The 18,657-nt window shown below is 34.3% G+C and overlaps 1 protein-coding gene across 2 annotated transcripts in view; it reads right to left on the bottom strand.

Moving 5' to 3' along the window:
* Positions 1 to 492: 492 nt before the first annotated feature.
* Positions 493 to 18,657, bottom strand: part of LOC129976645 (retinaldehyde-binding protein 1-like) — a 112,094-nt gene continuing 93,929 nt past the window's right edge. For both annotated transcript variants that reach the window (XM_056090326.1, XM_056090325.1), the window contains exons 3-6: positions 15,949 to 16,194; positions 9,126 to 9,319; positions 5,408 to 5,518; positions 493 to 850 (exon numbers count right to left, since the gene is read on the bottom strand). In XM_056090326.1, the coding sequence (XP_055946301.1) occupies positions 671 to 850; positions 5,408 to 5,518; positions 9,126 to 9,319; positions 15,949 to 16,194 (731 nt within the window). In that variant the 3' untranslated portion in view covers positions 493 to 670. The remainder of the gene's footprint in view (positions 851 to 5,407; positions 5,519 to 9,125; positions 9,320 to 15,948; positions 16,195 to 18,657) is intronic.

Raw genomic sequence — 18,657 nt, forward strand, 5'->3', positions numbered from 1 at the left:
AATAATTTTTTAAATGGCCTACTTTTTAGTTCCTTCTCAGTTCAACGATCGTAGGCAATTGTTCAGTTTGCCTATTAGGAAATGTAACAACAGGAAATGTAACTTTTGTTAACAACAAGTAATGAATCTAAGATAGTCTGATTTCTGAAAGTACTGCATTACTATTTTTTGTAGAAATGTATTTTTCTGGCGAAAGAAAAAAAAAATCTAACATGCATTTAGGATAAAATATTTGGAACTCAAATAGAAAATTTATTTGGTAAAATATGGAAATCGAGGATTATTATATAAAATCAAAGATGGAACATCATTTTGACATTCATGAGATAAATATAACATATTATAATTTGAAGTTTAATTATGCGGTTCCATGTATAGTGTCATAAAAAAATTATAAAATAATGTAAAGCAAAGAATATGACTTGCATTCACTTTTTTGTAAAAGGATGTGGATTGGTAACTATGTTCTATGAAACAAAAGACATTTCTAGCTTTCCGAAGAGCAACAGATTTTATTTTCATGCATAAAAAACTTTGTACTTTTTCACACTTATACGATTTATGTGACTAAAATCCACCTGCCTTGAAATCTTTGTAATTTCAAATGCACTTCATATTCATCGTGATCTTATACAATGTTGTAAGAAAAAAATGTCTATATGGAATTAATCTAATTTTTCCTGTAGCCGTCATGCATAATTTGAAAATATTTGGGTAGAAAGTTCTCCATTTCTGCTACTCCTAACTCGTGTGGGTCGAAATTGGGACAATCTCCTCCATATTCCGTGGGTAGAATTTCTTTTGGGATGTATTTGTGCAAATTTTCCAGATTGTTATCATGAAAGTGGATCTGTAATACAAAAATAAATAAACATTTTTTTTCAGTGAAGTACTAAAATTTGGCATCTGTAAAAATTGAAACTGAAATAATGAAGTAAAAGTAATTTATTAAAATAATGTATTATATCTCCCTATTTACGAAGTATTGGGTAATTTCTAAAAATTTAGTCAAATGTTTTCGTTATGAGCACCAGTATTACGATTCCCGATCGATTTGGATCCAGATTAAAACATTGCAACAATTATTGTTTTGTTAAAGTATCCGAGTTCATTTCGAAAGTTTCACAAAAATAACGTTTATCAGATTTCTTCCCATAAACATAGCCAAAACATTTGAGAATAAAAGAAATAACATACGAAGCAAAGCAACTAATAATATAAGATCCAAAGCAAAGCAAATAATATTATAAGATGCAACATCAAAAGAAAAATATTTCATAATACCAGATACAAATCAAAACATTTGACAGAAGCCTTTTATAATAGGAGATTCAAAGCAAAGCATTTCATAATATTGTCAGGTAAGTTCTTTAGTGTGGAACTCACTGACACACACAATAAGTAGAGCTAAACCAATTTATTAACTCAACTCTGAACTGAGAATACAGTGACAGAAAAATCTTCTGTTTTTATAATAGCAGGGAAAGTTCCAGAATACTTTTCTAGAGACAGTAAAAAAAGTCCAGAACACTTGTCTGGTAAACTAAAGAAATGTCCAGAATCTTCTGGAACATGAAATAAAGAGAACATAAAGTAAAGGAATAAAATATTTACACAAACTGCGAATCGCATTGTCTCTAACGGGATTCGAGCTTACAATCTCTTCAATATGAGATCAGTGCTATGACCATTCGGCCATGGAGAGTCGACCACATCTTTTCAATGCGGCAATATGATATCTAAGTAATACATTTCATTATGCGAGATCCATAGCAAAGCATTTCGTAATATAAAGTACGAAGCAAAGCATCTCATTATTCAAGACATAAAACAAAACATTTGATAATGCAAGATCAAAAAGCAAAACATTTTACGACGCAAGATCTAAAGCAAAGCATTTCATAATATAAGATTCAAAGCAAAGTATTTCATGAGGTAAAATACAACGCAAACCATTTAATAATGCAAGAGCGAGAATGAATCTTTTGGTATGCGATCCTGCCCGCTCTAAAGTCAAACTGGGAAAAAATGAGTCACAGCGAAAAAACTCACCATGTAGAAAGTCATAAAAAATTATAGTCCATCCAATATAGGGCAAAATTGAGAATCTGTATCCGGTTCACGTTGAAACTATTATCAACTGAAAGATCTACTTCCACCTACTTTTACCAAAGATTCCTCCACTCCAAACGCAGTTCTTCATTGAACTTGCCACCATATTACGACTATAAAAATTACTGAATGAAGATAAATCAAAAGCTATGAGAAAAGAATTTGGAAAATTGAATAATATCGTTGAAGAAAGGCGTTTAATTAGGTTGATATTATGAACCCATTTTTCGTCCACTAAATGATGGTTGACCTGACTCTTCATATAATAAAATGCAACAATATACTTGTAAGAGTCCTCAATGTTCCGCATATCATCTTCTTTCATAGGTGTTCAACACTTATAAATATCATCAATGCGCAACATATTTTGTACTTTCATAAGCGCTCAGTACTTACTCAATATATAATTTCTTTATTGTCTGGCAATTTTTCGAATCATTGCTATAATCCTCGAATATTGCTACTGCATAAAGATCAACAAGTTTTTTAACCCTTAACTGGGGACGTGCGGACTGTGAGACCGCTAGCGATAGATTTTCGGTCACCCCTATGCTATTTTTAGCTCAATGGAATGGATTAATCCTGTAGCTTCCTGTTTTGTGACCTTGCATACACGTGCACTTTTTCAACCGATTTCAGCGGATGCTTTTTAAAATAATTCAGTTATTTCTTCGAGTGCGGTCTCTATGACCGCACCTCCCTGTTAATGCCCCAGTGATAAACAAGGCTTAGCAGATGGTGCTAAAACTTGGATTCCGAAATATCATGCAGTTTACTGATTTATGATGAAGAAATGCTCCAGACACTTTTAAATGAAGCAGAAAGTGATTTTAGTGATAAGGATAATTGTACAGAAGAGTTTTTCGATGAAAGTTCGCATTCAACTGATTCTGATATGTATATTCAAACATAATTAATTTTTCTTGTGATAATGTATTTTGAAAAATTTATAAAATATATTAATATACCAAGAGATACATATAAAGAATTTATAGGTTGATTTTATACTAGTTCTTAATCTGTATGTTTCAAATGCCCTAGAAAACCGTGCTATGAAAGTCACACAAGCCGATAAGAAAAGGGCCAATTTTACCCAATGTCAGTTTTTTTTTCTTATAATTGTTGAATTTTACATTCTATTGTCTTCTATATACCTTCATATACTGTAAAAATAAATATCATTTAAAAAGTAAAAAATGATATGTTTTTTCAAGAATATTATTTATTTTAACATGTAATTTGAGAAGAAACTGTATGTTCCAACGCATTTATTATTTTTATTGATAATATAGTTTGAAAAATTTCTAAAACATGTCTATATATCAAGAAAAATATCTGCAAAATATATTGACACTTTTTCATATTAATACATTCATTAGAAAAATTAATTTGAGTGTAAATGAAATGCGGTCTCGCAGACCGCATCTCCCCAGTAAAGTCCTAAAATTTCACCTCCCCAGTTAAGGGTTAATGCTACAAGTTTTAGATACTCAGTAAATTTTATTTAATATTCTTTTCAATTTCTTTGAAAATGGAGATATATTCATCTATTCTGGATATTAACTACCGTCTTGGTATTTCATCCTCCTATGTATTCATTGTGAACACTGATTGCCACGTTGAGTTTTCGTACTCCTCTGTATCGACTGTCGATACTGATTACCGTCTTCATAAACTTTTCCATTCGTTGTGGACACTGATTGCCAAGTTGGGTTTTCGTACTCCTCTGTATCGACTGTCGATACTGATTACCGTCTTCATCCACTTTTCCATTCGTTGTGGACACTGATTCCCACGTTGGGTTTTCGTACTCCTCTGTATCGACTGTCGATACTGAATACCGTCTTCATCCACTTTTCCATTCGTTGTGGACACTGATTGCCACGTTGGGTTTTCGTACTCCTCTGTATCGACTGTCGATACTGATTACCGTCTTCATCCACTTTTCCATTCGTTGTGGACACTGATTGCCACGTTGGGTTTTCGTACTCCTCTGTATCGACTGTCGATACTGATCACCGTCTTCATCCACTTTTCCATTCGTTGTGGACACTGATTGCCACGTTGGGTTTTCGTACTCCTCTGTATCGACTGTCGATACTGATTACTGTCTTCATCCACTTTTCCATTCGTTGTGGACACTGATTGCCACGGTGGGTTTTCGTACTCCTCTGTATCGACTGTCGATACTGATTACCGTCTTCATCCACTTTTCCATTCGTTGTGGACACTGATTGCCACGTTGGGTTTTCGTACTCCTCTGTATCGACTGTCGATACTGATTACTGTCTTCATCCACTTTTCCATTCGTTGTGGACACTGATTGCCACGTTGGGTTTTCGTACTCCTCTGTATCGACTGTCGATACTGATCACCGTCTTCATCCACTTTTCCATTCGTTGTGGACACTGATTGCCACGTTGGGTTTTCGTACTCCTCTGTATCGACTGTCGATACTGATTACTGTCTTCATCCACTTTTCCATTCGTTGTGGACACTGATTGCCACGTTGGGTTTTCGTACTCCTCTGTATCGACTGTCGATACTGATTACCATCTTCATCCACTTTTCCATTCGTTGTGGACACTGATTGCCACGTTGGGTTTTCGTACTCCTCTGTATCGACTGTCGATACTGATTACCGTCTTCATCCACTTTTCCATTCGTTGTGGACACTGATTGCCACGGTGGGTTTTTGTACTCCTCTATATCGACTGTTGATATTGAGGACCGTCTTCATCCACTTTTCCATTCATTGTGCCCTCTTGACTATTCAGTCTTCTCTGTATCTACTGTAGATACTGACGGCTATCTTGACCTTTCATCCTTTTCCAAATTCTTTGGGCATACTGACTGTTGTCCTGACTTTTTTCCGTCTCTACATCCGTTGTAGATACTGATTGCCATTCTGACCTTCCATCCTCCCCTATGCTCTAGCAACCCTTTTGAACCATCGATGTTTCTTTAAAAAATTTATTTTAACCCATTACCATTATAAGTTGGCTTGTTCATCTGGTAAAGCAAACGAATTTCGAAGAAATATACAAAATTTGACATCACGATGGAAAATTTTGAATGCCTGCAATCATGAGTCATAGGATGTACCCATTCTTAGTTCACAAGGCACCCTTTTCTTATTGGATGATAAATGGCCGAATTCATTTACTTCTGGAAAATATTTCAGAAGTTCCGGATTTTTATAAGTCTATTGGTATTTTTCTAATTCAGTATCTAAAACAAAGGGAGAAAAAACAGTCGTGAATTAATGTCTGTATTAATAATCATTGAAACTCACCCGCTTCCGAAGTTTTTCAGTAAGGAAAACATTGATAATGGCCCATAAATATCGAAATATAGCAGAAGCGTTGATTAGATGAACGCCTTTAAAGCGTATTGCCATAGCACCCTAGAATAAAGAAATACAAAAAAATATTTAAAAAATTAAATCTACTGCATAAAATATTTAATAATTAATAAGGCAATATTAGGTAATCATTTTAAAAATTTTAAAGATGAATCCGTTTTGTTTCTTATATATATGTTTAATACTACTTTTGATTTCATCCAGCAGGCATATCATTTTATGTACAGGGAGCGATGATGAAACTAACGTTCGTTCACAGCGTGATACAAGAGTAGAAGAGCAAAAGAGAGCGAAAGAGACAGAAATATTTCCCTTAGTGATTTTATACCAAGAGATTTTGATAGAGATTTTTTTTTGACATGTGTCGATTTAGGATAGGGGAATTTAGGTATCTTCAAAAAAGTGTGCAAAAGCATTAAGGATTTTTATCTCTCTGTTCAGAGTGTGAGAATCTCCTGAATTTTAAATGGAAGGTGGAATTGGATCAGGAAATAAGAGAATATTTTAGAACGAAGTTAATACGGGCTAAATTAAGATAAAAAAATAGGAAATAAATTAAAACTTCAGTTATATTAAGAAATATCATTACACACATACACACACACACACACACACACACACATATATATATATATATATATATAAGGAAATTGCAAAAAAATGAAGGAGGTTAAGATATAACTTCATATAAATAGAAGTTATAGTATTATAGTAATAGTAAAGTAAGTATTACTTTAAATAGAAATAAGTAAATTTCCTTCATATAAACAAAGGAAGATACAACTTCATATAAATAGAAGTTGTATCTTTGTTTCTATGAAGGAAATTTACTTATTTCTATTTAAAGTAACGCTTATGTAAAACGAAAAAAAAAAGCCCAAAATGCTTTCAAAAATTCGAATCTTCAAAAAAGTGGAATACCATATGCCAAAAAAACATTTTTAATAAAGCATAATAAAAAAAAAATTTTAAGGTTTTTTTTTTTGTTTTTTTTTTAATTTGGAGGAGAAATAATAAAGCATGTAAGTATGCAGCTAGCTATCAGTGGCCTTAGTTCATTTATACATCATTTTTCATTTATTATTTCTATTCATTTATGTTTATGAAATCTCTTACGTTTTATGCAATAGTCAAAATAAAAGAATCATCGAATAATATTGAAGACCATTAAAATCACATCAGGCTTTATAATATATTTCACTTTTTTTTCCAATTCAGCGACGTTTTGAAACCAGCAACAATTAGTCTCAACGAAGCTTCTTTCTATGCAACAGATAAATGTGTTATTTCCGATTCCAACTTTTTAAAATTGTGTTTATTTAGCAAGGCTAAAAACATCACAAGAGGTCAATTTTTCAGTCCCCTGCTCATAAGTATAGTTACAAATCTGCAATGTTGCTTCCCAACACTTTTAGTTCAATCACTGGAAAGATCGTTTTACGATCAGCTCTGATGGATGCTCATCGGGTGCAGAATGAGTGATCCCAGAGCTTGGCGACAAACACGGCAATCATTTGGCGACTTGGCAAGGAATTTGGCGACAAAATAGATAATACTGGAATCTTCCAGAATTTTGGCGATAGAGCCAATAGGAACCAAGATATGCCCGATTGTTCCAAAACCTTCGCTGCCCTTCTCTTCCGGCATTTTATAGTTCTCCGGGAACTATAAAATGCCGACAGTCCGAGCTAAAACTATCGTGGAAAGAGTCGCCGAAATGTTTAGAGTCGCATAGCGATTCAACGGTGAACAGTTGTATCAGTCCAGCAAAGCACAACCATTGTGTGGAGTTCAAAAGTTTTCTGAACTGAGCTGTGGGTCGAATTCTGTAATTTATTATAGAAGCAGTATCGTGTCGTGTGAGGAGTAGCCAGTCTTTTAGTAGTGAGTCGGCAATTTTATACAATTAAATTGAGGAGACAGTGGAGATTTGTAGGCGTTTGGAGAGACCGTAGAGAGTAGTTCCGAAGATCCCCCCCCCTCCTGTTGAATTTTGTCTTTGTGTTCTGTGGTTGTTATTATTACAGATTACTACTTGTGACTACTGTTTGTTGTTTGTTGTAATGTGCTGCTGTGTGTTGCCTGTGTACATCTCGACTGTGCATTTGTTGTCAGCGTATTCTTGTCTTCGAGTTAATAAAAGTCGTCGTTTGTTACTGAGGTTTGTTTCTTCAGCGACCAACAAATTGAAAGAACCCCAAGTTTATATCAGTATTTTGTGTTTCATAATGTAAAGACGAAAATAGAGTATACACAACGGACGATTTTTTTAGAACGATTGGTACCAAAAGTTGACATAATTACAGTTTAAGTAAAAAGATCGCATAACAAATTTTTAATAGAGTTTACATGCCATCGAAACTATAGAATGGCGGAAGATCAAATCCTTTATGAATTTGGTTCGAAATTTAATGCCTCGTGAATTGGAAGATAGGTCCCACTAATGGTGAATCGATCACTGACCTTCAACTGATAGTAGACTCTTCCGACCATTATACCTGCAGCTGGATATCTGCACATGCAGCTGGAGGGGGGTGCAGAAAAATAGGTAACAGAAAATCTCGGGTTTGACATTTTTTAGAGACTTATTTTACCCGAGATATCTCGTGCTTGCCGTTTTGAAGGGGAAAAAAATTCACACAGATTTCTCGTTTCTAAGGCTAAGAGAGTTAATACAAATCAATTTAAATGCTATATCTATGAACCGTATTTTGTCTATTCTAACTCTTTAAATTTTATAAGTTATCATGTTCCTCTATTCTGACAGATAGATACTATGTAATAGAATTGCACAAAAAATTTGACAGAGAGGTACACATTTAGCCTTCAGACCACGTACCATATCTCATTCGTCTAATTCAAATCGCGTTAAAGCTACTTATTCACAGACAGACAGACAAAATTGTATAGGAAGACTGTTGTTTTAGGAAGATTTTAAGCATGAAAATTCGCAAAAATATCTATTTCATTTTATTTTTTTTACGATTACAATACTTTCTTTTTGAAAACTCCTTATATGAGATGATAAAAATTCAAGTTTAGTTTATTTATGTTAACGTCCCGTTGTAAAGCAACATTAGGGCTATTTTGGGACGGACTTCGTAATTTTAAAACGCGGTCAGATGACGAGGACGACACCTGAGCTGGCACCCCCCCTTCTCTCCACACCACACCACACCAGCGGGAGGAAGTTTGGCATGACGGATTTTACGTGCAACAGATCACCTTACACGAAGGTTCTTCGGTGGAATCAGGTCTCGAACCTGAAACCCTACGCCTCACAAGCCGAGACCTTACCACCAGACCACCGTGGCCTAATAAAAATTAAAATTGGTGGATGGATGAAATAAAATGTGCATATTTATGATTAGAATTTTTAATTAATATCCTATTTCGGACCCATTCTGCCAAAGGGTTGTCGCCTTGTCACCGAAATGATAGTTCCGAAATACTTTTGAGCTCATCCAGTTGCAAAAAAAGATATTAAAAGTCCATACCTAGTTTTCTACTTTATGCTTCTTTCTACTCTAAAGCCTATATTGTTTCGAGAAGAAAATGAGAAATTTTAGGGCTGAGCGTTTCTACTGATTCATCATATGACTGACTAAAACATCCGAATCCACGTTCACAAAAATGAAAATAAACTTACCCGGAGACCTTTTGATACCAGATAGAGAAGCCTGGGTGTAAGACACGTCATGTGCTGCACTGAGGTTCCTTTGCAATCGATCAGAAGTTGGACACCACATACCTGAGTGGCCGGATAATCTATGGCTGACTGGATTACGATACCGCAACAATTCATGACGCTGAAGGCGTCGAGCTCTTCGGTGTTCCAGTTGCCTGAAAGAGAAATAAAGATTACTCAAATAATTGACACTGAATTGCAGTTATATATTATGGGTTACATTCCTTTTCATTAAATGATTAACTGGTATCTTTCTTTGGCTTTGGGAAAGGGAAAATAACGAACTGAATATTATTTCAATTTATAAGCTCCCACTAAATATGATTTCAACAGGTATAGTGTTAGACAGCGGTGGCCTGGCTTCGGAGCTAGAGGGTTTAAGGTTCGAGAGCCGATTCCACCGAAGAATCACTCTGTCTGGTGCACGTTAAATCCGTCGGGATGTTTGGAGAGGGGGTGCTGGCTCAGGTGTTGTCCTCGTTATCTGTTCGAGTTTCAAAATTACAAGGTCCGTTCCAAAATAGCTCAAGTGTTGCTTTAAAACGAGACGTTATTATAACTAAACTAAACTCCAACAATTTGTGTATCTATATTGCTAGGAGCTTAATGAAATTTGAACAAAACAGCTCATTTTATTTTGATTATCTTAATCTTCCTAAGTAACGCATAGGCTATAGATTTCAAATCAATGTATAGGTAACGCATAGGCTATAGATTTCAAATCAATGTATAGGTAACGCATAGGCTATAGACTTCAAATCAATGTATAGGTAACATATAGGCTATAGACTTCAAATCAATGTATAGGTAACGCATAGGCTATAGACTTCAAATCAATGTATAGGTAACGCATAGGCTATAGACTTCAAATCAATGTATAGGTAACGCATAGGCTATAGACTTCAAATCAATGTATAGGTAACGCATAGGCTATAGACTTCAAATCAATGTATAGGTAACGCATAGGCTATAGACTTCAAATCAATGTATAGGTAACATATAGGCTATAGACTTCAAATCAATGTATAGGTAACACATAGGCTATAGACTTCAAATCAATGTATAGGTAACACATAGGCTATAGACTTCAAATCAATGTATAGGTAACGGATAGACCTTGTAATATTGAATAGTAGTTAAGTATCGAGGGCACCTAAGCGGGTTTCTCATTAAAATTTCTCACTATACCAATAGGAGAACATTCGACACTTGATAGATCTAATATGCTCTAAAACCATATATTTGACTGATTGTCCATAGAATCGGGTCATGAACCAGCGATCCTACCTCCCTAAAACCAAGACTCCGTCATGATGCCACCGCGAGAGCTAAAACTTGAATAACTTAAGAAAATTTTGCAGTTTTGTAATTTTTCTGCAGATTATATTTGTCAGTTCTGTAATATAAGTTAAATAACCAGTGGGTTTGACATCTCCAAATCTTTCCTGCATACACTCTAATAAAAGATTTACCCCAGAGAAGGCCTTACATGGCATTGGCGTCCAATAGTTACGAAATATTAATGCTTGGCGTGAATTTAGCATTTTTACTAAATTTACTGTGCTATCCTTGGTGACGTTTTTGGCGCTTAATCCCTGGTATGCTGTTAGTAGCATTAGAAAATAGAATTTATATTTTAGACGAATTTTTGTCAAATGATTGAAAAATTTGATTCAAATTTATATTTGTAGTCATAAAATTCAATACCAAATTTGATATATGCAAAACATTTGAATTATTGTGTTTGCATGTTTCTAAAAGTACAGGCAGACAGATGGTCAACCTTTCATTAGATTTGGCTCAAAATTTGAAAGGCATCTTGTCCTAAAAATGCTAAATCAGTGTACCGAATTTTATAACTCAAGCTCTTTTCATATTTTAGTTACTGTGTTATCATATATTCAAACAGCCGGACAGACGGGCTGTTTCCGGGCAAACAGATTTTTGCTTAAAATTTGTTAGAAATCTGAAAATTTTATGTAAAGACTGTATACCAAATTTTAGTTGTCTAGTTCAAAGCACTTTTGAGTTATTTGAATAGAAGGACATCGTCCAAAAATGTGTTTGTCGAACTCAGGGAGATCTAAAACGTGAAGATTCGCCAAAATCTCGAGTTCAAAAATTTTGACGAATACTTTCACTATGCTACGTATACGAAAAAGTAGAAATTTAACAAAAACTCTTTTTATTTTGACAAACTTAGCACGGATTTACAAAGTTACTAATTTTTCTTCTGTTCCACTTGATAAATTTCCGATAGACCAAAAAATATTTTTTTTTCTCTCCGATTTCGTTAAGAAGGTCATATTCCATGACGCAAGCACAAATCCTCTGAAAGTTCTCATTAAATTAACCTCTGTAAAATCAATAATTCTATTTTTTCACTTCTCTCTTTTGGCCTTATTCTAATCTAATTTACTTTCTCATTTACAAGTAACTCTATCCTCCCCACCCACTATCTTATACTATTAAAATTATAGAAACTTAAGCCGGGTTTACAATGGGCTAGTTATTAGATGGACAGTAAACAGCGCATGCGTAGAGAGGGATTGATTTATGTTTGCCACAATCACATAAGATAGATTCAGGCATTCCATGCTTGGCTATGAACTGCCGTTTTGGCTCCCCTGAATTTCTCTTTTTCACTGCGCATCTTATTAAAATGATGGATATTTACATAAAGAGACATGGTAAAATAAATTTAAAAAACAAACAAACAAAAACGGTCAACATACCTAAATTTGGAGAACCATAAAGAAAGAAATGGCAAATAAAATGACAAAAAAAAAACTCGCATCAGAAAGTACAAAGAGAAAAGAATGTCGGAATTAATCCATGATATATGATCAATTTCCTCACGCCAAAAAAATCCGCCAAATTCTACAAACGCATGCGCAATAAGAAAAAAAATATACAATAAAGCGGCATGTTGTCCCATCAGGACAATTACTTGCCATCGACCGAGCAGCAATTATCAGCCTTTCTACGCATGCGCTGCCGTCTTATAACTATCCAAGTGTAAACTGGCAATACTACTAGTACACATATTGGTGTGCTGTTTTACACTTACTACCACTATGTGTAAAATCCATTTATTGATTATTACTGTTAACTACACACAAAAATTAGCAGCCTGAAGTTCCCTAATACGACAAAATCTTTTCTTTAAAGATTTTTTTCTATAAAAGATAATGTGTTCTAAATGTTAAAAAAATATTACTATATAAAAGGAATAAATTAGTTTTTTAAGGCATGTTAACAGATTTCTTTTATTCGAAAAATATCTTTTATTTTAATGTTTTATTTTTTCTTTTGTTTATTCTATTTCAGGAATTAACTATTATGATTACTTGGTTTCGCTTGGGGTTCAATAATTTCGTTGCATCTAACTGGATAATATGTATAATATCCAGTATCTTTTGTATTATTTTCAGTGAGAAGTTATTTATTTAAAATTTATAACAGGTCTTTGAAATCTAAGACTTTCCTCTTTCTTATCAGAAAAAATGTTTTAAGTTTTTCCTTATTTATAGGTAATGTTGTTTCCTTATTATAATAAAGGAGAAATTTTTATCTTTCAAAGAACAGGAGCAAGAAATTTGTAAAACATTCTTATATAGTAACTAATTCCAATTGTCAAATTATCATTTAAAATTTATCAAAATTATAGGGAAAGGAAATTAATATAATTTAAAAAATGATTTTTAGATATTTCAGATTATGCTGAAGTTAAAATACTGTATTATTTTAAAGGATATAGCTAAAAAACAACAAAAACTGGTATGACTTTTATTAATTTATTAATATTTTTGTGCGTTCAAAACTTGACGGTGACTTTCCTCTTGTTTTGAAGTCCTTATGTTTTGTTCACAAACAGGCAGAACTGGTAAAAGCACGCATCGTTGGATGTTGGGTTTACACAGAGGGCAGCACTGGTAAAAGCAACCATCTTCATATTTTTGGTTTTTAAAAGTTGTGAACCTGACATTTCAGATTCAAAGTTCTAATTCAGATATAAATTGCGGTAATGATGTGTTTGGTTAACAAACGTCTTAAATTTATAATATTTAATTTTATAAACGATTTTTTTTATTTTAACTGTATTTTGTTCGTTTGTATTTTGTTTTGTTTATTGTAACTGTTTTTGTTAGATTAAATAACGCAACATATAAGATTCTTTTCTTTATTTGTACTATGAAAATATACAAAAAAATTATACTTTAATATATTATTTATTATATATACTTAGAATATTATTATTATTTATATATTATTTATTATATATACTTAGAATATTATTATTATTTATATATTATTTATTATAGTATTGACCTTGAATAAATACAAAGCTTATTTTTCAATTATTGTATTTGGTAACAAAAATGTAGCAAGAACATTTTAAGAAAATAGGAACAGATTTATGGTTTATATTGTATATTTTTTATCATTAAAAATGAATTGCTAAAAGCTTTGCAATCAGAAAAAAAAAAGATAAAACGTTTCTTTTTATACTTTTTCCGATTAAATAGAAATGAAGATAATAATGATTTTTTTCATATAAAAAATTATCTTAAAACGTTTTCTTCTGATAATAGTTCCTAAAATATTACTGGATAACATAAAAGTTTTAAAATCAATATACTTGAAAATCAGAAGAAAGATAATTTTGCATGCGATTTAGTAAAAGCGATAGAGAACGTAGTAGTATTAGGAAAATTCACATTCATTTTTTACTATGTTATAAATTCGAAATATTGTTTCCCGGAGCAATTATTTAGTTTTATGCAATTAGATTTATTATTTAGAAAAAGTGTTTTACAAATAATTCTAACAGGTGCTGAATGGATGATGGGTTCACCATATCCGAGCCTGTCGACGATTTTGCGGTTTAAAAAAAAATCCATCTGAAATTGATGGAATTTTGTAATATATTGATTTGGAACAAAGATACGATATCCTATAAAAACATTCTAATCTCTGTTACATTCTAATCCAAGCCCAGGGTTAAAATTACTGAATGACCGGCCCGCCGTTACAGCAACACAGGCGGGAACTGTGGTTCAGTCCTAAGGACCATCACCGGTCACGGTACAACCCTTCCCTAAGGAAGTATGTTCCATCATCAATGGGAAGAGCCAGAAACTACTTTTTTGTGCACCCTCCAAAGTGGCAAGAACATTTGCCTATAAAAACATTCTAATCTCTGTCATGGAAGTTATAAATTGTGGAGGTGGAATTCAGTAGTCAGTAACTGCAAGTAGTCGAGGAAGTTTTCTCTCAAGAAAAGTTCTCTCTGTCCGCTTTGTGACATTGTGATTGTTTAATAACGATTTGCCGCTTCTGTGTTATTAATTTAGGCAAATGTTATCTTTTGTATGCTTTGCCTGCCTTTTGTTTCCTGTCTTTTTTGTAAGTCATATCACTGACTCTCCGACCTGCCTGAAGGCCCAGGGTAAAAATTACTGAATGACTGAACCGCCGCTACAGCAACACAGGCGGGAACTGTGGTTGAGTCCTAAGGGCCATCACCGGTCACGGTACAACCCTTCCCTAAGGAAGTACGTCTCATCATCGATGGAAAGAGCCAGACATTACTTTTTTGTGCACCCTCCAAAGTGGCAAGAATTAACCACCATGCCACGAAATGAGCTTCTCATCCTCATTTCGAGGTGCCCCCCAGGGGGCCATCTTTTGTGTAATCAGCCATCTAACTCTCCGACCCGCCACGAAGGCACACGGATTTAAACCATAAAACTGAATCACCGGACCGCCGCAAAAGCAATATTGGTGGGAACTGTGGTTGAGTCCTAAGGGCCGTCACCGGCCACTTTACAACCCTCCCCGAAGGAAGTACGTCCCGTCATCGATGGGATGAGTCAGATCCCCCACCTATTAGTGTACCCCTTCAGGGTGTCGAGATCAAACTACCATGCCGGTAGCATCTCATTCTCATTTCGAGGTGCCCCCCGGAGGGTTCCATCTTTTGTGTATAATAAATTGCCATTATTCCTTACTGCGCTTGCTGGACGTTCATTGTACAGCCATCGCAAGGATTATCCATATTAAATAGAAGTTACAAATAGCATTCTCATGATAATTTACAGTAGAAAGTTGTCGGATTCTTTTTCTTACTTTCTCCTGCACCGTTTACAGAAATAAAAAAATTTTTTAAAAATTTAACTTCTAATCTTGAATAACGTAACAGGATAAAGTTTTAGAATTATATCGTCTGCCTTCGTATTATTTTACAAAATTTACTCTAAACTATAGCAACAAGTGAGCTCAAAAATATATTAAATATTGTCACAATGCGCGAATGTATAAAATCAGTAAATAAAACAATAAAAAATATTTTATTGTGCTTTATACTTAGAAAGTATTTTTATTGAAATTAGAGAAAAAATTGTGCTGGAAGAAATTCAGAATTTCTTTCAGCTTCAGAATTTCTGCTGAAATAAAATTAATATGACTGAGGAGTTAATTTTCCTTTAAACTGGTGTAAAAATGATTTTTGTTGGATAAAATGTTCCGAAGTCAATGATAAAAATTAATATTTGATTTAAAATTTCTTTCATTAACAATTTGAAAAAAAATTCTCACTGAAAACCTACAACCCCAAAAAATAACCACATGCAGAGTTTGCTGGCTCTAGATCCCATATCTATCCTGTAAAACGATTTGAAATATTTTTACATCATAGCTTGCCACGCAGTTTATAGCATGCAATTATAACATCCGGACATTTCCAAATAACAATTAGTCTATAAACATTGTCAATCCTTACTCATTTTGAAGCCGACAATGGCAGCTCCATCTTTATCTCTGTATGGCAAGTGACTCATGAATCCCGTTCTAATCGCCTTTTTCGCGCTCTCTTCGTCCATGTGCAAGAAAACATCTGAGAAGCTTTTGCTCACCATTTGATAGAAGGTCTGAAGACGATCAAAGGCCTTTTTGACGTTGAATTTCCTGGCTCTCAGATATTGTAAGAGGAATTCGTCATCCATGCGACACTGAAAGTTCTTTTCCTCTGAAAAAAAAGAACAAAATGTGACTAAGTGCATGCACACTAGGGATTAACGTCTTTGAAGAGAAACAGCAATAGACAACTGGAAAGCGTGGACTGTGAATTTAATTAAGAATTCTGTCCTGTCACCAAAATAACCGAGACTTTCAAAATCAGTATGGTAACCTGCAGTGCTGAGAGGCGTTACTGCTTTTAATACATTTTTAACGGATTGAGATGCGCGAGGATAGAACCTGGGACCTTGTAGTTCGCAGTCCAGTAACATGACCGGGATACAAAAGCATATGCTCGTGCAGCATAGTTGTTAACTGGCTTATATGCTATTCACCACAGACTCTCCCTCCAGTGAGTCGGAGGTAAGACGAATGATATGGCTGTTGAGTGGTGATGTATTGATTATTAGCTGCTGTCTAATGGGCCTGTACCCAGTAGAGTAGCGCCAATCGTTATGGCGAGCGTATGTGGGTGAGTGGTTGCTGATGCTGCTGCGCCAAGTGAGTCTGGCGACTTTAGTTGCGGGTAGATGGCGCCACAGCTATACGAAGGTTGAAGGTTCATCGTCCGAGGTCACCAATTTAACGAATTGAGATGCGCGAGGATAGAACCTGGGACCTTGTGATTCGCAGTCCAGTAACATGACCAGAATACAAAAGCAATTGCTCAGGTAGAGTAGTTGTTATATGCTATTCACCACACATTTTTGTCTTAACCTGTGATTTAATTTCTTGTTGCAAATACATTCGATTATTCGAAAGATTGAGCATTTCTGCATTTTTTATTTCTCACATATAAAGTATCGTAATCATAAAAAAATTCGACATCGGAACCTCATTGAATAAAAAAAAATGCATTTTTGGCATTATATCTGCTTGAGAATGCAACAATTCAAAAACTCTTTGAGTAAGGCGGCTGAAATTTGGTATATGGACATCAGACCGAATCTCCAGATATCTGTCAAACGTTGAACGAAATTCATTCAGAGAAAGTCTGTCTGTCAGGTCTGGATTAGAAATGAGTTCGTTAACTAAAATGGCCAAAGAGATGGGCAGATAAATATTGGTGCAAAGTTTAAAATCTAAAATATAGATACTTCTCAAATTTTGACGACGACTTACAGAAATCCAGTAAAAGATTGACTGTCTAGCAACCTGGAATTTTGCATGCATTTGAATGCAATAATTCATGAACACAATAACTTAAATTAATGAAATTTGGCATGTCATCTTGTGATGACAACTGTAGTTCCAATCGTTGGGGAAAACGGCATTCAAAATATATTTGCACTATTGATTCAGTAAAAACACTATATTCAAGCCAAAGATCTATATTTTGTACCTATCGTTCACCAGTGCTATACAAATTATTCGCGGGCTTACCCAACGTCCACAATTTTATATCCAAGATGAGAGATAAGACTTTTATTGGAGAGTGGAGGAGGGGCTGTTTCTGGATTCCCGCTGGTCAATCTAGCATTAGTTTAGGTTCTAGTATTATAAACTAACCTTATAGTTGTGTGTTGTGTTTTCTAAGGAACTGCCCGGTTTTTAATACACTATTTTTAATCTTCACAAACACAGTTACACTACAAAATTCACAAACACTTATTACTACAGACACATATAGAAAATTAGGTTAAAGAACAGTATGGTGGAGGGATTTCACTGTTTCCAACAGAAGCCATACGACGTTAGGGCAAGGGTTGCGCATTGGGAAAAAGTCGACCTCAGGGTGCAGGTCTGCGGTTCAACTGGTTGTCTTCTACAAAACGCCACAAGGGGGCACTCTCTGCTCAAGGGGAAAAAGAGGTGCTATAACATATATTTTATACTCTCTACGAGTCAACTTTGTTCAATAAAAATCATTTTATTCATATTACTTTGAACTTAAAATAAATTATGTCTCCTTATTTAAGTAATCCTCTCCTCGTGGAAGGGTTGCGCAGATTGATAACTTTTCTTTATCACTAGTACTTCTCTAGGATGCCATTTAAATTCAATTGTTTTGAATTTTTTTCATTGGTCCTATCGACGGTAATGTTCACCAACATCTAAGGCAAGGCTTTGTACTTGTATTTTAACAGATTGAATTGCGCGAATAAGCATTAACGCTATCTTAATATTAAACAATAATAATAATTACTAACACATCACGTTGGCAATACTTATCACAAACATGGAACAAGTTAAAAATGCAAATATTTAGAATTACATGAACTGAAAATTTAATAGAGTCAACTTGCTTGTATTTATGCTATATACAGAATCAGTGTATTTAACAGTTACTAAAATAATTCAAATTCAGGCTCGTCAAAATACTGAAAAGCTCCTGTTTATCTCTCAAAGATAAGTAAAAATTACCACCTCATCCCTTCAGTCAAGGTACAGTATCCACGATTTCCATAAACTGGAAATCAGATTCAATCGATCTCTTTTTCTATATCAATCTGCATCCCGTGAAATTCGTGAA

Source organism: Argiope bruennichi, chromosome 7, assembly GCF_947563725.1.
Source record: "Argiope bruennichi chromosome 7, qqArgBrue1.1, whole genome shotgun sequence".
NCBI classification, from domain to species: domain Eukaryota; kingdom Metazoa; phylum Arthropoda; class Arachnida; order Araneae; family Araneidae; genus Argiope; species Argiope bruennichi.